Source organism: Haplochromis burtoni, unplaced genomic scaffold (assembly GCF_018398535.1).
Source record: "Haplochromis burtoni strain Fernald_Lab_line unplaced genomic scaffold, NCSU_Asbu1 Contig_50, whole genome shotgun sequence".
In the NCBI taxonomy this organism is placed as follows: domain Eukaryota; kingdom Metazoa; phylum Chordata; class Actinopteri; order Cichliformes; family Cichlidae; genus Haplochromis; species Haplochromis burtoni.
In genome coordinates this window covers 519,485-542,135 of record NW_024582411.1, presented here as the reverse complement: position 1 = coordinate 542,135, position 22,651 = coordinate 519,485, and the positions used below count along the sequence as shown (strand labels likewise).

Sequence of the window (22,651 nt, the reverse complement as noted above, 5' to 3'; positions counted from 1 at the left end):
AGACTCTTTATTCACTTAAACATAGAGTAAGATACGTTGCAAGTCTCTTTAAGTAGGTTTACATTTGGGACAAAAGTACTGTGTCCAATTGCTTTTTACCCCTCAGCTTTGGGTACTATGTGTTTAAATCTGGGTACATTTGCTACATAGTGATTTTTTTTTTTCTATATTGATTTAAATGTACTCCAAATGAAACCTGAGGACTGAACTTGCAATCTGGAATCTTTTATTCCAGGTTGATGCCGCTAAAATAGAAACTCTAAAGGATAAAAATGTTGTAACTGTCCAAATACCGGCTGTCTGGACAAAGTTTACCATGTTTAGTAGTCCAAATTATCCTGTTTATTGTAGTGTGTCCAACCAAAACAAACACATGTAAACAAACCATGTACCAGATTCTGTTTTCAAATATGGATGTAAAATATGTGTTTATTCTTAGAGAAGAGACAAAAGTCTGCACTGGGACGTATTCAGGAAGCTATTTAATGCACAGGCCGAGCTGTTCCTAAGCTGGCTTATTGTTAAATATCAGATCACATGCAGGTGGGGTATGACATAAGCTTTAGACTGATAAGCCACCAGAACAAACGGGAACAAGGAAAATTCATTTAAAACCCACAATAGGTGAACAAAAATCAAAACCAAAAAACAGTTTTGGGGCGGGTGTTTTTTAGTCACTGAGTGAATAAAAACTGTGCTTGTGTGAGACAGAAAACAATGTCTCAGTGAGCGTGTGCCGCAGGCTATCAGGTGTATCTGAATTTGGCTTGTGTTTGAGAAAGCATGTGATGAAGTCTTTATCTGCTTTTCAGCGGCGAAAGCGGAGCAGGGAAGACTGTGGCAGCCAAATATATCATGGGCTACATCTCCAGAGTGTCAGGCGGTGGACCGAGAGTGCAGGTGAGAGGAGATGCCTTTTGTCCTTCTCGGCAGTTTGTAAATGAGGAATGCATATTTGAAATGCTTAAGTGCACATGTGAACGATAACTAAGTTAAACCAGAATGATTTGTGATACTAACTGCACACGTGTGCAGTCAAACCACCTGTTGCTGTCTCATTCCTGCATTGTCTTTCACGCGTTGCTCCAGTCTTTGTCTTGTCATCCTCATCCTTTGTGTCCTATTGTGAGCCCGTCAGCAGACTCTTATACACCAGCCCCCTCTTGCCATCTGGCACCCCTCAACCCCCCTCAAATAAAAAAAGAAAAACAAAAAAAACAGCAGATGTCCAGTTTCTAAGCGCGATAAAGATCTGAAGTTTGATGAGGAAATTCCTGCACCGTGATGGCAGTGGGAGTTTTATAATTAATCCACTCAGAGCTGCTTCCACCAAGAAAACAATCAGAAATAATTTTCGGGCTTAACCACTTAGTCCCAGAGAGCAGCCATTTGGCTTTTCTACCTTTAAATTCAACGATAGACTGCTTACACTAAATCAACTAAGACAGCTTTATTATATAACTATGATAATGTTAACTGTACTTCATCCCTCAAGATAATATCACTGTGTCAGTTCAGCTGTTTTAGCAACATATATTTCTCAAAGCTTCTACATATCTAATTAGGGCTGTTCGATATAACGATATATATCGGATGACGATATAAAAACTTCTATCGTTTCCTAATACGCTATCGTTTGTTTCGTGGTGTCGCAAAATAAACTGTTTACAGCAATATTTTTTCATCGTTCTGATGGTCACTGTAGTGGCTATATTAATTTCTTAAAGTTCTCTCTTTCTCTTATATTTAATATAACCACACTACAGAGGACACGCGCCTGTTTTATGCGTTGTTGTTAGCAACAACGACGGTAACACCATCGCGTGAACGCTTGTTTATGTTCCACATAAACCTTTCACAATAAAGCTCAAGATCCTGTTGAGACTTTTCAAAATAAACTGAATCACGTGAAAGAGCAGATTATTTATGGATGAGAATTAAAAAAGAGCCGCCAGGTGCTAAAAAATAAACCATAGACTAAAGCGTTAGAACAGGCTTTTCCCCGCAGCACGCCGTGTAATAAATACTCACAAAGAAAACGTCAGCTGTTACAACTTATGTCTAAAAATGTATAGTTTCATGCATCTGTTAAAACACTGGACTCCAGCTACATGACGCGCAGCTGGAAACACTTCCCGCAAGACGAGCTGCCCGAGATTCACAGAATTTACAGAAAATGTTACATTTTTGTGATTTATATCGTTATCGGGACGACAGAATTCTTATATCGGGATATGAGATTTTGGTCATATTGCACAGCCCTATATCTAATAGTACTTGTACTTATTCAGATTTTTGGACATCTGGAGATCATGCTGGAATAAAACATCAGTGCAAGAAGAACTTCAGTGTAGTTAAAAGGCTAAACTCATATACAAGAATGTGTGTCAGCGAAGGATGTTTTTCTTTAGTACAGGACTGATAAAAGAAAATTTCCAAGAAATACCACTCAGCCTCTGTGAACAATACTGGAAGTGGGGAATATCTCTGTCTGCTGTACTGATTTAAAACTCATGTGTTTCTGACACACACATGGCTCATAGGGAGGATAATGCCCTCCAGATTTTGTGTGTCTGTCTGTAGATGTGCATGTGTGCGCCATGCTGCTATCTTAGTGGAAACTTTCAGAGAGTCGGGGTGTGAAGTGTGTGGTTTCTCTACCTGCTGCCTCATCTGTTTGTGATGTAGCATCAGCTCACTGAATCTGTCTCCTCGCAGCACGTCAAAGACATCATCCTGCAGTCCAACCCGCTGCTAGAGGCCTTCGGCAACGCCAAAACTTTGAGGAACAACAACTCCAGCAGATTTGTAAGGCTGCTTCTCTCCCCCCCTTTAACATACAGTGTAATCAAATTTAAAGTGAAATTCCCACTCGTAGTCACAGACAGGGACGCAGCTGCCGTGGAACAAGCTGAGTCCTCAACTTTTTTTTTCGTGGCATACGTTCGAGACCTTTGAGATTTACAGTAACAGCTTGCCTTCTGTTTTCTGTTTTATTTCATGAGGCATCAAACCTCGTGTGTGTCCCGGTTAACCAGAAGTGCTGCGACGACACACTGCACAGAAAGACACACACGCAGAAGCGCTGAGGCTCACTAAGAAACTTAACCAATGAAAAATAAGCTTCACATAGAAAGTGCAACTCCCCCGAAATTTTTCAACCGAGTCTGTTAGTTAAATTCATAAAGAGCAGATGCCATAAAAGATATTCTTAGCTTCAAATTTAAAAGAGCAAAAATAGTTTGGCACTAATTGTGTAAGGTCACTACATTTGAAGTGCTTTTTTTGAATAATGAGACATTGCATACAGGCTAGTCTGGAGTTGAGAGTAAGACAAAAAGCTGGATCATATTTCTATTTAAGCTGACACGCACACACGCGCACACACACACTGCTAGTAGCCTTAGGACAGCTAGGTGCCAGTATTTTCAGACCGTATACGCTGCCTTTTAAGCTTTATTACAGTTGGCTGCAATACAAAAAAAAATGCTTTGATCCATCAGGGGAAATACTTTGAGATCCAGTTCAGCTCCGGCGGTGAACCAGACGGCGGGAAAATCTCCAACTTCCTTCTGGAAAAGTCACGTGTTGTCATGAGGAATCCTGGAGAAAGGAGTTTCCATATATTCTACCAGGTGAGGCCTTTTTTCTTTTTTGTAATAGTGAATGGAACACATGTGACCTGAGAAAAGGGCCTGCGAGGTGATTTCAGGACAGTTTGGGTTAGAAAAGCAGTCTGTTTTTGTCGTGCATGGCCAGAGGTTCTCATTTTTCGATAGTACAGCTTTCTTTTTTTTCTTTTTTCTTTTTTTGAACTTTTATTCCCAAAAATAGCAAGGCAATTCACAGCAACAACATGATCTGAGACCAAATCTGCAGTATATAATGGTGAGGGTAATTCGAAAACTTAATTTAAAAGGGAAAAACACACATATACATATACATACATACCTATACTTACATACCTAAACACAGATGTAACAGTGTTAAGGCTTTAGTGTCATGTCAAGATATTTTATAATTTTTCTCAAAGGTTGGCCCTTTTAGTTGTAGTTGGGCTGTTATCCGTTCCATTGTATAGACATGTCTAGTTTTCAGAAGCCAGTACAGCTTTCTTTAAACTGTGCGTTATATATTTTGTACACACAGTTAGAGACTTAATTTCTGCTCAACAGTTGATAGAAGGAGCCACCTCGGAGCAGAAGAATAGCCTGGGAATCACAAGCCTGGATTACTACAGTTACCTCAATCAGTCTGGCTCCTACAAAGTGGACGACATCAACGACAAGAGCGACTTCCAGGAGACAATGGTACGGTCAGACTCTTTCTGTCTGCTTGGGAGTCAGTGGTGTTGTGTTTGTCTGTGAATCTCATACCAGTGTTCATGTGGCTCACAGTCTCTCAATAGCACTCCTCTCTTGCTTTCTTTTTTCCTTTTTTTTTTTCAATGATCTCCTTCTGTTTTTGTTTACCAGCGAGACCACAACAGGAGTAATTAGAGAACATGAGCTAGGTACCGCAGGAGTGAGTAAACCCCCACTGTGGTCCTGATTTAGCATGCTATTTTTTTCCCCTTTTACTTCCCCAGAAAGCCATGGATGTGATTGGCATTGCACCAGAGGACCGCTCCATGGTGCTTCAGATTGTAGCCGGAGTCCTGCACCTGGGAAATATCAGCTTCAAGGAATCGGGAAACTACGCTGCTGTGGAGAGCGAAGAGTGTAAGTGGTCTTGCACAATGAGCTGATCACCAGTCACTAAAGATTTTTGTCACCAAAAGGAAACAGAGCGCTAAGGCCTGAGTCTGAGTAGTGGTAAATCTTTGTTTTTTGCTGGGTTCTTGTCCTGACCTGCCCTTCTCTGGTTTTGGAGGGTGTTTCTTTTTCACCACTTTCACTCCCTAAAGTTTTATTGTGTTAATGCAGGGCTGCAGCCAGCTGTCTGGAGTACTTCAGGCCATGCAAGATCACCAGAATATAAAATGCTATTATTGAAGGTCTGGACGTATTTCGTCAGAGACTAAAATTACTTGGAAAAATGCTTTTTTTTGTCGGTCCCCCTTCTCCCTTCCTCTTTTCTTTTTCTCCTCATGCTGCGTCTGTATGATGCAGGGGAGAGTGCAGTTGCCAGTCTACAAAGCGCTGGTTTGTTCAGGGCAGACGTAACAGCAGCATTTCATAATCTAAGCCTTTCCTGCTCCTTTCAGTCTCCTTTCCTGTGTGCTTTAACTGCAGTGTGCTGTTGTATTACTGCTCCTAATATAAAACTGCACACGCCACTTCAATATTAACTACTAAAACTAAAAGTATAAAGATGAAAGTAGGCAGACTGTAAATAGATGATGGACACTGCCACTGCCAAATCACCCAGCATTTGGTCTTTTTTTTTTTTTTTTTCTGAGCTGTGCTAGTTTTAAAGACATGAGGGTATCATCTCTTTTCACCATTAATATGTTGACATTAATTCAGTTCAAAAATTAGTAATGCCTTTTTGGACTGAAGAACTCCATCCATCACTTCAATTCATTGTCACAGAAGTCTGTCCCAGCTGCCATGGGGCGAGAGGCAGGGTACACCCTGAACAGGTGGCCAGTCTCCCACAATGACTAAAAAACTCCCACGGCTCAAATTTAACATGCAAATATCCAAGAGTTGATATTGAGGAAATGAAGTGAGCTGTCACAGGACTGTTCATGTCTTACTGGAGTGAAGCTGCAAGCTTTGAAAACGTCTGTACTGACATCTACATTATGCACTGCTGCTTTGACTAACAAATCTGCAGGAAAACACAGAGTTACATTAGAGTTACATTGTTTACAAAGTTCACAGAATGTGTCCACACCGCCAGCCGTCATATGCAGCCATTACCTTTATTACCAAACACAAAGGACGACTTTTCCTCACGGTTTAATCGGGCGTATGGTCAGTCACACCCTAACGTCCCAAAAGGGGGGGGCTTCTAGAGTGGTCTGATGCATTCTCAGACGCAGCGAGTCTGCAGGCCTGAGAGCTATTTCCTTTTAGGGGAAGTGAGTCACTGTAATAAGGCAGGGAGGGGCTCTCAGGGGACAATATCAACGCCAGGTCGGGGCTTGATCTGTGGTGTGTGCCACACTTTTTATTGAAGAGTTCAGTAGCAGCTATTTTTATATTTTACGCTACACTCAGCTGCAGTACAAAGCTCATGAAAAAGGCAGATTTATTTGAACCCTGGATTTCAGTGTTTTCTGTGCTAATGCAAAGGTTGCACCTTTCGAAGAGTCCAGTGCTGTGTATTGATTTGCATGCTGGTTTTCACAGAAGTGTCTCGTAGTTACTTCAGAGAAGGATCCAATCCTTACATGCTGCTTTTCTCAGCTCATCATAGCAGTGCAGTAGCAGAATATTATAACAAAAGACTGTCAAGCAAATACAGTGGTTATGATCATTTTCATTTAATCAGCTGCTTGTTTTCTTGATTAATGATTAAAACTATAAAATGTCAGAAAACCTATCGTTAAAAAGACATGCTAATTGCTCTTTCCCTTTGATCTACAGTGGGGCAAAAAAGTATTTAGTCAGCCACCGATTGTGCAAGTTCCCCCACTTAAAATGATGACAGAGGTCAGTAATTTGCACCAGAGGTACACTTCAACTGTGAGAGACAGAATGTGAAAAAAAAATCCATGAATCACATGGTAGGATTTGTAAAGAATTTATTCGTAAATTAGGGTGGAAAATAAGTATTTGGTCACCTCAAACAAGGAAAATCTCTGGCTCTCACAGACCTGTAACGTCTTCTGTAAGAAGCTTTTCTGTCCCCCACTCGTTACCTGTATGAATGGCACCTGTTTGAACTCATCATCTGTATAAAAGACACCTGTCCACAGCCTCAAACAGTCAGACTCCAAACTCCGCCATGGCCAAGACCAAAGAGCTTTCGAAGGACACCAGGAAAAGTATTGTAGACCTGCACCAGACTGGGAAGAGTGAATCTACAATAGGCAAGCAGCTTGGTGTGAAAAAATCAACTGTGGGAGCAATCATCAGAAAATGGAAGACATACAAGACCACTGATAATCTCCCTCGATCTGGGGCTCCACGCAAGATCTCATCCCGTGGGGTCAAAATGATCATGAGAACGGTGAGCAAAGATCCCAGAACCACACGGGGGGACCTGGTGAATGACCTGCAGAGAGCTGGGACCAAAGTAACAAAGGTCACCATCAGTAACACACTACAACGGCAGGGAATCAAATCCCGCAGTGCCAGACGTGTTCCGCTGCTGAAGCCAGTGCATGTCCAGGCCCGTCTGAAGTTTGCCAGAGAGCACATGGATGATACAGCAGAGGATTGGGAGAATGTCATGTGGTCAGATGAAACCAAAGTAGAACTTTTTGGTATAAACTCAACTCGTCGTGTTTGGAGGAAGAAGAATACTGAGTTGCATCCCAAGAACACCATACCTACTGTGAAGCATGGGGGTGGAAACATCATGCTATGGGGCTGTTTTTCTGCCAAGGGGACAGGACGACTGATCCGTGTTAAGGACAGAATGAATGGGGCCATGTATCGTGAGATTTTGAGCCAAAACCTCCTTCCATCAGTGAGAACTTTGAAGATGAAACGAGGCTGGGTCTTCCAACATGACAATGATCCAAAACACACCGCCCGGGCAACAAAGGAGTGGCTCCGTAAGAAGCATTTGAAAGTCCTGGAGTGGCCTAGCCAGTCTCCAGACCTCAACCCCATAGAAAATCTGTGGCGGGAGTTGAAAGTCCGTGTTGCTCGGCGACAGCCCCAAAACATCACTGCTCTCGAGAAGATCTGCATGGAGGAATGGGCCAAAATACCAGCTACTGTGTGTGCAAACCTGGTAAAGACCTATAGTAAACGTTTGACCTCTGTTATTGCCAACAAAGGTTATGTTACAAAGTATTGAGTTGTATTTTTGTTATTGACCAAATACTTATTTTCCACCCTGATTTACGAATAAATTCTTTACAAATCCTACCATGTGGATTCATGGATTTTTTTTTCACATTCTGTCTCTCACAGTTGAAGTGTACCTCTGGTGCAAATTACTGACCTCTGTCATCATTTTAGGTGGGGGAACTTGCACAATCGGTGGCTGACTAAATACTTTTTTGCCCCACTGTACATCCCAGTCTTTCCCCCAAACTATTCTCCATAACTCAAGAGATATTTAATTAAAGATTACAAACGACAAAAGCAAAATATAATCTCATCTTATTTTAGGAGCTGGAAAATAGTTTCAGCTCTGCAATGATAAATTCTTAAATAGCCAAATCATCATAGTCCTTAAGAAATATATATTTGTATAGACTAACACCTATAAAGTCACAACTGCTTTCTTTTCCCTCCTTTCCTATAATAGTTTTAGCCTTTCCTGCGTTTCTGCTGGGGATTGACCACATCCGTCTGAAGGAGAAACTGACGAGCCGAAAGATGGACAGCAAGTGGGGAAGCGCGGTGGAGTCCATCGACGTGACGCTGAACGTGGAGCAGGCGTGTTACACGCGTGACGCTCTCTCCAAAGCCCTGCATTCACGTGTGTTTGACTTTCTGGTCGAGGTATGATTACATGCATACAGTGCTTTGCGAGAGTAAATGCAAAGTGCTGAAGCCGGTTATATTTTGGTAATAACAACTTTTAATCTTTTAATTTCAGTCCATCAACAAAGCCATGGTGAAGGATCATCAGGAGTTAAATGTTGGCGTGTTGGACATTTATGGATTTGAAATTTTCCAAGTAAGTGTTTTTTGGACATGTCTCAGGCTGACACATGGCTGCAGGAATGCAGCAATGTGAAAATGAGATTAACTGCTATTAGCAATGAGCATTTAAACAGATTTAACACAAAGGATGAGGCTAATGTAAAAACTATGTGGATTAGGTCCCATCTCTTAATTGAGGCAGCAGTCTTCAGCATGCTTTTTTAATCTGATTACGTCATTGTTTACTTTGTTTAATGAGACTGGACATTTGTGGTTTACAAACAGCTCTTTAGCCCTTTTATCGACGTTGCTATGGTGACCGTGACTCTATCTCTGATAGCTAAACGACATCTAATCTGATCCAGGTTTGGCTGTTTTTTCAGGTTAAAGAGTTTTTTGTATGCACAATATAAGAAAAGGTCAGCTGCATTCTGGTGACTGCAGGTTTTTAGAAAGGAAGCTGCAGACCTCTGTAGCCTAAAGTTCAGGCTGAAGGTCCATTGTATGTGCTGCGAAATGCACAATGCTCCCCTTCCTTTAACATCAGGCAGTCAGTACATCGCTCCCCGTCCAAACAAAGCCCATTGAGCTTAGAGGATATCCGCACCCCACTGGACATGCAGCTCATTTAGGCTATACAGATTTTATTCACCCTGTTGTCTTCTTCAGAAAAATGGGTTCGAGCAGTTCTGCATCAACTTTGTGAATGAGAAGCTCCAGCAGATATTCATCGAGCTGACTCTAAAGGCGGAGCAGGTAATGTTCCTCCACACTCTTCTCTTCTTCCCCCCCCCCCCTCACTCCATTTTTGTTTTTTTCCACAGATGCTTTATTCTCTAATGCTGAACTTTTTTTCCATGTCTTGCAGGAGGAGTATGTGCAGGAGGGCATCAAGTGGACTCCTATAGAATACTTCAACAACAAGATTGTGTGCGATCTCATCGAGAGCAAAGTAAATAAACTCTGAATAGGACGTTTGTTGCTCATACACAATATACACATTTCTTTCTCTTTAATATAGAAAAAAAAGCCTTTCATTTTCATTCACCACAAACATGACAGAAAATCTTCGTAGGACCTCAGTTATTTAAAAAAAATGCTGCCTATGTGATGGTGAATTTATTTTTGGGCGGAGGTTGATTTAAATATCCACCCTCTTATCATCAAGAAAGTAACAGATTACTTTGTAAAGTAAAATGGTATGGAGATTAGATCAAACCTTGGACCTGTATAGTAGAGGAGAAGAAAAATTAAATCGATCACTCTAAAAACATAATAGACATCAATGGACTCCTCCACAAACAGATATCTTTTTAGAGGCTAAAACAATATAAACCACAATAAACCAGGGTGTGATCATTTGTTAATCTTGTTTACTAGTATTGTAAACTGAGTTGCCCAACTTACTGCCAAGTTTCTGCTCTGTTGCCATGACTCGCAGCTTAATACCCTCAAACGCGCCGACATGCCTCTTAATTTGATTTATATGTCCTACTGAGAGGTCTAATCCATGAAATCCACAACAAGGGTTTTAACACAAGGCTCCATCTGAGAGGAGCCGGGGATCTGCATCAGTGGCTGACAGTTTAGTTCTTTGGCTAATGTGCTGACAAATTTACGCGTGTCCTTTTAAAACTGCTCTCCGAGTCTGAGAGGCTGTTGCCGCGATCCGGTCTGAAGGCCGATGATCAGCCTCGGGCATAATGAAAAAAAAATGGGAACAACCACTGTGAGAGTAGTCTTTAGGACATGCTGTTTTAAATGAGCTCTGCTGTTTTCATTTTAAAATGTGTAAAATGCCTTTTGTGTGTTTGATAAATACCAAGCCGTAGTAATTTGTTTCAGCCTTGAAATCGAAGCTTTGTGTGGTTTCCTATGTTCCACCGCTCAAATTTTTCGTGCCACTTGATTGAAATTGGTGCAGAGTCCTTTCAGATCTACATATAAGACCACAGTTGTGTATACATGTGCTGCAGATCAGACAGAAAAAGGTCAAAAAAAGATCTTCAAGCTATAACAGATCAAGAACCTAAAGTTTACCGTGATCCCCAGAATCCTCCTGGCATCATGAGCATCCTGGATGATGTTTGCGCCACCATGCATGCCGTGGGCGAGGGGGCCGACCAGACGATGCTGCAGAAGCTCCGAGTCCAGATCAACACCCATGAACACTTCAACAGCTGGAATCAGGGCTTCATCATCCACCACTATGCTGGCAAGGTCAGTTTCACTTTGATCTGTTTGTTTGCTTTCCCTGACAACTGGCTTCAAACGGCAGTCATCTGCATTTTGAGCGGGAAGCCATTCAGCTTTTTGCAGACATAAAACGGTAATGTACACCGCGACATAGTGTGTGTATATATACAGTCAAGCATCTCTGTGCACTTGTCTTCGTCCCTGACGTCAACTTTGAAAGAATATTTTCTGCATGTAGTCTCCGGCTGTAGGAGACCAACAAGTCCAACACCATAAAAAATGGCATTTTTTTAATGGAGTTGGAGCTGTTCCTCCGTGCTTGTATGATCTGTCATAAATACTAGTTATACGCAGCTGGTTCCTCCATCTGTGTCGTCATTTTGTCCTCAGAAGGTTTCCACTTCTAAAGTAGCTTTGTGCACCATCTCTGCCATTCTCCATTGTCTGTCTGTGGAGGAATTTACCTCCCCGTATTAAACCTGCTCATCGAGCAGAGCATTACAGCTCACTAGAAGTCTTCTTGTGGATTATTTTAGGTTTTCGGTGGTCTGAGTAGAGGTCGCCTCGTGTCATTCTCCAGATGTGTGGTGGCCTCAGCCTGGCACACATGCCGTAAGCTTAATGAGCCGTGCCATTAAGGCTCGAAAGGCTCCCATGCCTGTGCTCAGAACATTCCTCCCGTCTCAGCCTACATTACAGGAGAAATAATGGAGTTTAATTTACACACTTAAACCACTGCTGGTTTTATAAGGATGCTAATCCTGGGACGTGTAAAGCTCGGACCCTGAAACCCTTCATGTTTTGTTTTTGTTTCTCTCCCATAAACTTCAGGGCATTTATTTAGGCCACAATATGAGTTACACTTTTTTATTTTCACACAGGGGTCTTCTTCCATTTTGCTCAAGGTTTCATAGAGTTCAGTTTTCTCTTCTTTTGATAAAGATGACTCCTGAGAAATCCTTCTGTGTGTCTCTCCTCCAGGTGTCCTACGATGCGGAAGGTTTCTGTGAGAGGAACCGAGACGTCCTCTTTACCGACCTCATCGAGTTGATGCAGAGCAGTGAAATGTAAGTAAATCCTTTTTGCACATTGCACCGACATGTGGCGAGCATTTCTACGGCGCTCGCTTAAAGGGAGTCGTCTTTGTGATCATATGTTTATAATTGAAACCAGCTGAATAAGAGCTTCAGACGTAGCAGTGCATCTGGAAACTGGTGGGATGTAGCAAAAGTGTGCAGGGTGGGGTTATGCCGTGCCCTCTACCCTCAATCGCATCTGCTTGCTGTCCCATAATGCGGTTTTCGGGGTCTACTCAATCTGCCCTTGCAAGTGCAGGTTGTTTGTGGGGTTGTGTCTGTTCCCCCTGTGTTATGCTTTCTTGGGCTTTTTTTGTGTGTGTCGAAGTGGCCATCTGTGTAAACAGCCTGTGTTGTCTGCGCAACCCCTGCAGGTCTCCTTGTAAGGCGCGAAAGGAGGTTATACCAAAATCCCTTTAGGACACATGCTAGAAGATGCGTTGATGCATTTGACACGACATGCAAAGATAAAGAGTCGTACACAGTCACACAATGAGGCGGAAGGAAGCACACCCATTCCTCCAAGCAGCAGGTCCAAACGGAGAAGAAAGGACTGACCAGTATTGTCAGCTGGACAGTATTAGAAGTCTTTGAATCTATTTGTACTGTTGATCCTTTCTTCTGTGTCCAAGCACGGAGTCAGAAGTTTAAAATCAAACAAATCCCAATGTGGGGGAAAACCAGAAAGGGTGTGGGATTTACACCAACATGAAACAGAATTTTGAAATCATAAACTAATCAAATGTTAGCCAGAAGTGTGCGTCAATTTAAGATCGAGTTTTACCTGCATCATAGTATCTAAACAAGCCTTTGAAAAAGCTCATTAAATAAATTGGAACTTGACAACATAATAAAAAAACAAGACATCAGCAGTAAGTTAAATAAACTACATTATTAACTAGGCAGGGCTTTAAAAAGGAGTGAGGAGGAAATATAAATTATTATCTTATGATTTTCATAAGGGACCATAAATGACAATGACTTCCCGAAGCTAAAACACACACACTGTTCCTTTATTGTTACTCCACCGTGTGTGTGTGTGTGTGTGTGTGTGTGTGTGTGTGTGTGCGCATAGTTTAAATGGTGCTCAACAAAGTAAAAAGGTACTTTGGAAATGTTTGAATCTTGACGGTCGCATGTCTCAAGCTGAGAAGAACCTGAAGATGTGGAAAGTTCACAAATATCTGCCACATTCTGACCAGCAGCAAGAAATCCTGGTGGCTTCACAGCGCAGACATTTACGTAACCACCTAACGAGTGAAGGAACTCTGGTTTGATCCCAGGAGGAGAGACAAGTTCCTCTGGGATTGTGTCAGGAAGAGTATCCAGTTTTTAAAAATTTAAAAAAAAAAAATACAAATAAATACATTTAAATTAAATAACATTTTTAATTAAATAGATATATGGATACGAACATGTGGAGCTACATGCTTCAACTACCCCTTGTACACATCCTGGTGTTGTGATGCATTTAAAGTTTTATATATATATATATACTGTTTATTAAAGATGGACGTATTCACTGTGATGTCACTCATCAGCTTGTCAAGCCGTGTTTTGAAGTTTCGACCTATTGTAGGATTTCAGGTGTTGCTATGGTTGTTTTTAGAGCCAGAAGTAATTATATTTTACACTACAAGGTGAAGTGCTGAATGTTACGAAGCCCTGTTAGCAGCTGTGACCACAGTCTGCACACACACAGATTAGTGCTAAGTAACAAATTCTAAAAATAAAATGCTACGATTTCATTTCACCAACAATTAGAGGCACAAACTGTACTTCTTGGAGAGTCTTTTAGTACAAATATCACATCAAGTCATAACATTTATTTTTAAAAATTGTTTAGATTGAGTAAAGCAGCTATAAATACCAAAAATGTTTGCATCATTTTAACATGGAAGTTTATGGAGACTCAGTTTTTACACTTCCATGCTGGCTTCATTTCTCATGCTCTGGGGTTTCCACCTGAAATCCAAATTATTTGTTATACTGGTGAAGCAGCACAAGTTTACAGTGTCTAAATCCTGTGTTTATGTATATATATTTGGGAGAATGTAAGCAATGTATGAATTCACTTTCAAATATATGAATTTAAAAACAAAGGTAGTTTCTTTAACAATGTCACTCTGTATCTACTACCTAAATCTCTACCGTGAAGTGAAAAACTAGCTTTAGCAGCCCTTTCCCTCATGAGTCATTTCACACTGTCAACAAGCAGCACTTCACTGAAAAATCCCCCTTTAGTTACAGAAAGACGGGAGAAAAAAATACTGGAAGAAGTGGGATTGATACTCTGTCTTATTTTAATGTTCTTCTCTGTTTCTCCTTTTCCAGACCCAGTATCAGTCAAAAGAAATTACTTATTTTATTCTTTGAAGGAATTCCTCAAGTAAAACTATTCACTCGGCCTCTACAGAAGAGGCCTTGTGGGGATTTGCTGCAGAGAAAGCTGTTTGTACAAATACAGCACAGTGTGGACACACACTCACGTTTTTGTTTTTTTTTTGCTTTCCCAGCCACCCCCAGCTCAAACTTACCAAATGGTTCAGGAATTTAAATCAGTGACCTTCATCAAGGGTCCTCGGTTCTTTAATCATTAACTACGTTTTTTGTTTGTTTTGTTTTTTTCACTGTCTGGAAGCCTTGGTGTGATTTTTAGCCCTAAAGCTGTTTGTTTTTGTTGATATGAGAATAATGAGAGCTTTTTTTCTTTTCTTTTTTTGACCTAATATCTCACTTTCTGTCCTCCAACAGTAGCTTCATCAGAGCACTATTTCCGGAAAACCTCAATGCTGACAAGAAGGGTCGACCCACAACTGCAGGCAGCAAAATAAAGGTGTGTGAGTGCAGCTGTGCCTTCTGTTTATCAGGGTCACTGTGGAAAAGACCTTTGCTGAGATAATGTGCGTGTTTGCTGTTCAGTGGGATGTCCTTCAGCGTTCCCAGTCAGCAAAGAGCCAGTAATTTAGTCACAGACGCGCCAGCCTCATCATTATCTTTCCTTTTTTTGATGTTTGCTCTAATTCCATCCTTCAGAAACAAGCCAACGATCTGGTGAGCACACTGATGAAATGCACGCCGCACTACATCCGCTGCATCAAACCAAATGAGACCAAGAAGCCCAGAGACTGGGAGGAAAGTCGGTGAGTGACTGAATCACTAGCACCCACTCCTTGTTGTCCTGAAAAGTTAAAGATTAAGACACATTCATTAGACGGCTTACAGAGCCAAGCAAAACATGAGGGCAGCACTCGAGTGTACACGACCGATCCTGAGGGCGGTCTGAGCAGGAGCAGCCAATCAGTGGCAAGTGTTATGATAACCATGAAAAAGTGATGTTTACAAGAACATGTATGAACCCAAATAAAAATAGCTTGTTGGAAAAAACTAAGTATACCCTTAGTATACCCTAAGATAATCGAATGCACTCGATTAACTGATCATCAGCAAGTGTGAGCGCTTCTATAAAAGCAGTTTTGCCATTTTGTTGGTGAAAATGAAAGTAGAATTAGAAAAAGACTGAACAAGTATGAAAAACCTCATCTCGCTAAACAGACCCATGACAGCATGTCCTGTGGACACCAAAATATGCTATTAATATTTCTATGAAACACTTGAAGTTGATCTAAAATGCTCATTTCCTCTAAAATTTCCTCTAAAAAACCTTTTTTTAGTCCTGCAGAGTTAAGAGTGGAAAAAACTGTCTAAAACTCAGCCTTTAAAGCAGTCTGACCTCATATTTGAGTTGTGCTCATATCAGATACAACCATAGTGCTGTATTATTACATGTATATCAGGGGGGAAAAGTAAAAGCATAATAAGGCCACCTCAAGCTGTCTTGTAGAAAACACAATAGAAAATTAACAAATATATTTAAAAATAAGATGAAATAACAGAAAACTGACTAAAATACGAAGCGAAGACCATTAAAAATGGAGCACGAACACATTATCAAGGACAAAAAAACAGATTAATGACATTTATAACCACAATGAAAGAAATAAAGCACAGAAAGTGATGCATTAAAAACAAAAGTCTGGGTTTTGTGTTTGTTAAAACTGATCCACAGTCCTATCAAATGTTTAAATCTAATAGAAAACTACCCTGTTTGCAATATGCACCATCACCAAAATGCTGTGTTATGTTATTTATGGCTAATTTTATTACATGTTTCTCTTATTTAAGTATGTATTATAGCACATGAGATCGTTATCCAATTTCTTTTTCTATCTTCACTAAATTTCTTTGCGCTTTTGTCTTTTTGGGGTCTTTTTGTCCCTCTGAAGACATGTGAGACATGTTTCAGGCATTCCCCGTTCTTTATCCCTTTGTTTCAGTTTCCTACACTTTTGTCCCTGTGCTCAGGTTTTGGGTACTACATGTTCACATACAGTCTGATGGTGTATTGTTCGGAGCCTACTGCCTTCCTGTTGTGAGGGTGGATCGTTAATTAGCACCGGAACCGCTGTTTTCACAGGAAGTTTGACTACTTTGTTTGAGGAAAAAGTTAGGAAAGCAACTCATTTGCATACAATAACCTCCGATTATCCCTTCCTCTAGTATGAGTGGAAGCTTCACGTGATATGAAAAGACTTATAGTTGATTCCTTAGAGGTTAGAGAAAAAGGAATCGGCTGTTATTGATTAGTGTTTGTACACATCACTAAATGATATGTACAAACACAAAAGTATGAAAAATGAACAAGTTTCATCAATTTGTGGTTTATCTGATACTGAATGAGGTTTTTCTGTCTTTAGGGTGAAGCACCAGGTGGAGTATCTGGGTCTGAAGGAAAACATCAGAGTGAGGCGTGCTGGCTACGCCTACCGCAGGGTCTTCAGGAAGTTCCTCAACAGGTATCAAGCTTTTTCTTTTTCGCCGTGGTTCAAGGTGCACTGTCTGACTAGGCTATGAAAGATACGTTTCATTCTCTCTACTGCTTGTGTCCTGTGCTTCAAACCGAAGTCACACAACTTCTGCTGCTTATCGCCACTCAACTTCGACAGGTACGCCATCCTGACCAAAGAATCCTGGCCAACATGGCGGGGAGACGAGAAACAAGGCGTCCTTCATCTCTTACGGTCTGTCAACATGGACCAGGATCAGTTCCAGCTCGGCCGCACCAAGATCTTCATCAAAGCCCCCGAGTCGGTACGTTTCACCGCTGCGTCTCTTTCGGACTGTCGCATCTTCTCTTTGTGCGTTTGTCCATTTATAATGCAGGGTCTCTTTCAGGAAGCTTTCCAGGAGTGTAAAGCACAAAGTAAAAACTACAGATAGTTTGTAGCAGCTCACATCTCTTGTCAGAGCGTCATCAGCAGGCTGCAAAAAGCCTCAAGTCATCAGTTTTTGCACTGAACACCATAAAAGGACATCAGAGCCCCAAATCACGCTCTAACCCTCGTCACAGGGGAGGAGACTGAACCCGACCCTTGCACCACGTCAGCACTGAGTCACCGCCGCTCTGAAATGAAAACACGAGCGCAGGCTGTGGTTGCAGAGTTTGGGGTGACATCGTAAAGGCTCCTATTTTTTCCACCCAAACTTCTTTTTTCCCCCTCACGATTCTTATGAAAGCAGCACTTGTGTGCAGCCCTGCGCTTTCACTCATTAACATTTGTACACGTCACACAAGGGTAAGCATGCACGCCCACAGAAGTATGTTTAGTAGCTTTAAACACAGACATCTTAGTCTCGATTCAGGCCTTACAGCGGATCCTGAATGCCTTTACTTATTTACTGCAGCCGCTCACTGCCAGGAGCCCCCATCCCCCCACGCCACCACACTGAGAGCCACTGAGGTGTGTTTATGAAGCGCAAATATCACATGGGGCGGACCGCTGAAATGAGCTGCCAGGCTTCTCAAAACAAGTCTCTGTGCATGATAAGACACTGACACCAGCTAATGAGCCGCGTGACTGAAGCGTTTTTCTGTCGGCTGTAATAAGTAAAGTTTGTTTGACGACAGGCCAGATGTTGGAGGAGTTTCAGCCCCTCTGTGATGACGGATTTGCTCGTGGCTTACTGTCCATCAGAGGTCCTTTGTAAGCAGAGCTGAGTGACTATGACAGACAGCTCACCTAAAGAGTTATTAAAAAATCTTTTTTATACAGCACTCACAGCTGTTCTTCTCTTTCCTCCGTCACAATAGTGTTTAATCATCAAAGCCACTGAAAGTGTCCTAAACCCCTTAAATACAAATGTTGGGCCACAAACTTGGGCTAATTTTCAAACCACACATTAGAAAAGTTGTGTAGTCTTCCAAATAAGATCCATCTCAGATTCCTGCTGCTTTTTTGGCAGATGGCATCACATCACCCCACTCCTAGCTTCACCCTTTTAAATTGACTTTTAAGGTTTTTCTGATTGCGTTTAAAGCACATTGTGGTTTAGCACAAGTAACATAGCAGGTATGTTGAGCCCATGTGAGCCATTTTGCAGCCTGAGATCATCGTGTGTTGTCCTCCTGGCTGTTTCAAAATCGAGGCGTAGAGCTGAAGGGTAAAAAGCTTTTTGCCATTAGGCCCCCTTCAGCTTTGGAATAACCCGTGACTTCTTTCTTTTTGTAATGTCCTCTCTCTGTCTTCTCTTTCTTCTATCATCTGTCATCACGGTGGATTTGATGATACTTTCTGCATTAATAATTCTATAATTTGACAAGATCTCCAACACCACTGGCTGAAATGCAGCCCCGAACCACGAAAGAGCCTCCATCGCGTTTTAGAGACACTCACTGTTGTACCTCTTCTGCATATATTGATGATGATTTGCACCTTTATATAAGAATGATTTGGGTTTTTGTTTTTTTGTTTTTCACTAATTCTTTCAATCTCAGCTTGTCCAGTTTCCTCAGATTTTATAACACTGACTGCTGAGATATGCCAGGTTTTTAGCTAACAGCTCTTTAGGAACCAAAAATACTCTTTTATTTATTTATTTATTTTGTGTCAAACTGTTTTAATCGCTGGGTTTACTGTAGATTCAACTAAAGAAATGGGAGCAGATTATGTTTTTGTGACAGGCTGATAGAAACAAAGTGCTTAAAGATACAACTTAAAATTGTTTTTTTTCCTAAGTTCTCTGTTATTTGTAGACACAGCACTGGTTCATCCGCAAACCTCTGTGCTTTTTTAGCCATGACTGACTCAAAGGTCAGTGTTTAGTGTTAAAAACATTTCTTTGAAAATGGTCAGGGTAAAGACTGGAATGAAAATGAGTGAAAAAGCAGGTAATGTACAAAGAAAAACTCTAAAAGACCTTTAGAAAGCCTGGGGAACGGTCACTTAAGCCCACTTAGTAACAAAATATCAACAAATGAGAGGTAGCTCAAGATTTTTGCTCGGTACTGTTTATCTGGTACTTTCTACTGTTATAATCCATTCCCTAGTATTTGTATAGGGCCTTTACAAGTAAGTGAGTACACGTGTAATTAATTAATCATACTCTAAATATATTTATTTATTTATAGTAAATACAGTTGTTTGTTTCAGCACTGCTTTGATTTGAAGAGTCAGCCAGATGTTTGTGTAATAAAGACATTAGGAAGTTTGCCACCATTTCCTTTTCACTTCCACTAATATTAACCAAAACACCACCTGCTGTTTGCTCCTGGTGTTGTCAGCTGGGAAGTTCAATCACTCTCACAGCCTCTGTGATTTTGTGGTGTCACTGTTTCTGTGACTCAGTGTATTTTTCTGCTCGCATCCTTTCTGAGTGAAGTTTGATCTGCTGTGTTGTGTTTCGGTCTTGCTTGCGGTTTGTTCCTGTGGCCGGCTCTGTCGATGCCAAGCCTATTGCAGCACCGGGCAGGATGTTTAGTCTGGCAGGGAGAGGGCAGAGAGTGTGATTGCGTGTCCCGACGCCCATCGGGAAATGACATATCCCGGTGACAAGATGAGTCTGCTCATAAGTGTTAGCGAGGACCACAAACACTTGTAATTTTAAGGATTATTGTAATTCAATTCTAAGTTTTTCTACTTTAAAGGGTAAGTGTTAATGTCTTTGAGTCCATCTCGAAGCAAAGATCAGAATCCTGTTCACACTGGACGTTTAAAGATCTTTTTAGTTTAAACGTGTTCACCGTCGGCTCTGCAGCTTTGCAGGGCATCACTCTGTTGATTCAACTGCCAAACAATTTCATTACAACAATCCAAACAAGCTGTGGCTGTTTGTCGTCTGCCAAAAAATGACTGCTGCTATTTAAACAGGTGCAAATGACTTGTTGGCCTATAATCCATCAAATATATCTCTCATGAATGATATCCAGTCATTTAGAGCCAGAAAACGTCCTGTCATAAGGTTAAAGCTGAAATCTGTTTGTTTTGGCAAAGTAACTTTTATATATCCTTTATTTAGCTGGGTAAAATGTGTCGTTGGCATTAAAAATGTATTTTTCTGGAGAGATTTGACCAAGAGGGCAGCAAAAATTTCAAGAAACATAACATAATAGATATATATATATATATATATTAGGGGTGCAACGATACACAAAATTCACGGTTCGGTTCGATATTTTTTCGATACAAAAAAATGTTCATGCCTTTTTAATTTGTCATTTATTAAAATTATAAATATATATTTTAACTCAAAAGTACAGTTTTTAAATTTAATGTTGCTGAAACAAAAGTAATTAAAAAAAATCTGATTGAGGAATCACTCATCTTTGGAAAAGAGAGTTTATTACAGAGAAATGGCTCTTTCCAAAATAAAAGCTATACTATACGCTTCTTCTGGGCTATATTCTCAGCAGCATATTGTAGCGGGTCAGGGCTGTTCGGGGTTCTGTTTGTACAGTTATGTTTTGTTTATGTTGCCATAGTGACGGGTGACGCCCTCTCGCTGCGACGGTGTGTCCTTCCGGGGTCAGAGGGCGCCCTGTGTGTTGTTGTTGTTGTTGCTGTGCGGTTGCCGCGCTGAGCAGTTAGCTAGCGGCAGTGTTCTTCTGCAGATGTCAATAAACGGCTGTGCTCCCTGGCTAGCTCACGGGAAGCAAGACCAAACGACACCTCCGTCTCCTCCTTGTCTGAGCTCGCCACATTGGTGTCAGAAGTGGGATGATGGTGGCACCCCATGTTCTGACCCGAGTGACTTTTCCCCCGCCGGTCGTGACCGGCCGGTGCGCCAAAAGAAGGCACCTGGACATTTGCAGGACTTTGTGTGGGGTAATGGGGTCGTCGGGGACGACTGACCCCTTAGGTGGGGGCTATGTAGCGGGTCAGGGCTGTTCGGGGTTCTGTTTGTACAGTTATGTTTTGTTTATGTTGCCATAGTGACGGGTGACGCCCTCTCGCTGCGACGGTGTGTCCTTCCGGGGTCAGAGGGCGCTCTGTGTGTTGTTGTTGCTGTGCGGTTGCCACGCTGAGCAGTTAGCTAGCGGCAGTGTTCTTCTGCAGATGTCAATAAACGGCTGTGCTCCCTGGCTAGCTCACGGGAAGCAAGACCAAACGACACCTCCGTCTCCTCCTTGTCTGAGCTCGCCACAATATTAAACATATCAGGTCCCCATAAGGAGAATCATGTGCTAACGGCTGTCTAAATGACTCGGGTAAAGTTTGTAGCATGCATGCTTGTTGTTTTTGTCTGCTTCCACTTGTCTTTGCACTAGGATGATGTCGGCGTAAATGTGCAGTCATATTCGTTGTGTTCCCACTAGTGCTGTCAGCGTTAATCTCGTTGAAATGACGTTAACGCCACAACACGGCAAATCTCCCCCGTGCATGGGGCTAGACGGCCAACACGTTAACGAGCTAACACACTAGTTCCCACCCATGTAATTGAGCATTGCGTGGCACATCCAACATACTGTTTTACTTTAGTCCATGACGCGCTTACCTTCAGGGTCATACGTCACATGAAAACCAAAATAATTCCAAACGCCAGATCTGAATGAGGGTGGGGGAGGTTCAATTTGCCATGTTGCAAGGAGAGCTTAACTTCTGTCTCGCTAGCTTGCCCTGCGCTCTTCCTTCTGACTATGCTGTCTGTGTTGAACGTTCAGTGGATCTGCGCTCGACAGTGCGGCCTAGGCGGAGTAGTCGAACGCAGATACACTGAGCGCTCAACACAGACAGCATCGTCAGAAGGAAAGTTGATAAAATAAATTACAAATTTTGTATTGTTCAATACATATGCGTACCGAACCGAAAGCACTGTATCGAACGGTTCAATATCGATACGAGTATCGTTGCACCCCTAATATATATATATATATATATATTTATTATATAGACTTTCATAAATCCTGTTGACTATTTACCAATATAAGCAAATATATCACACATGAAAAGCACACAGGAACATTGGAAATCACTTTTTGGCACGACACGGGTCTTGTTGTCAGACACCAGCACTTCACTTCTGCACTGTAATAAAAATGACGAGCCGACAGCTCGGTTTGTCTATTTAACTGTACTCAGGTATGTTCTGTATGCATTCCTCCCACTGAGTTCATGTAGGTGTGTCTGTGTTTGGGTTTGTGCAGTGAGCTGAACTCGGCATGTGTCATGCTGAGTCTCGCTCTTTGTCTTTACAGCTGTTTCTGCTGGAAGAGACGAGGGAGCGCAAGTTTGACGGCTACGCCCGGACCATCCAGAAAGCCTGGAGGAAATATGTGGCCCGCAAGAAGTATGTTCAGATGAGGGAAGAAGGTGAGTGAGGGAGCGA

General features: G+C 41.7%; 1 protein-coding gene across 2 annotated transcripts in view; it reads left to right on the top strand.

Moving 5' to 3' along the window:
* Nucleotides 1–22,651, top strand: part of myo1ea (myosin IEa) — a 52,391-nt gene that overhangs the window by 20,959 nt on the left and 8,781 nt on the right. For both annotated transcript variants that reach the window (XM_005929577.3, XM_005929578.3), the window contains exons 5-20: nt 813–900; nt 2,719–2,808; nt 3,504–3,635; nt 4,176–4,310; nt 4,589–4,721; nt 8,377–8,573; nt 8,671–8,751; nt 9,387–9,473; nt 9,586–9,669; nt 10,770–10,937; nt 11,895–11,980; nt 14,744–14,825; nt 15,026–15,132; nt 16,747–16,845; nt 16,996–17,140; nt 22,521–22,635. In XM_005929577.3, coding sequence (XP_005929639.1) covers nt 813–900; nt 2,719–2,808; nt 3,504–3,635; nt 4,176–4,310; nt 4,589–4,721; nt 8,377–8,573; nt 8,671–8,751; nt 9,387–9,473; nt 9,586–9,669; nt 10,770–10,937; nt 11,895–11,980; nt 14,744–14,825; nt 15,026–15,132; nt 16,747–16,845; nt 16,996–17,140; nt 22,521–22,635 — 1,829 coding nt within the window. The remainder of the gene's footprint in view (nt 1–812; nt 901–2,718; nt 2,809–3,503; nt 3,636–4,175; nt 4,311–4,588; nt 4,722–8,376; nt 8,574–8,670; nt 8,752–9,386; nt 9,474–9,585; nt 9,670–10,769; nt 10,938–11,894; nt 11,981–14,743; nt 14,826–15,025; nt 15,133–16,746; nt 16,846–16,995; nt 17,141–22,520; nt 22,636–22,651) is intronic.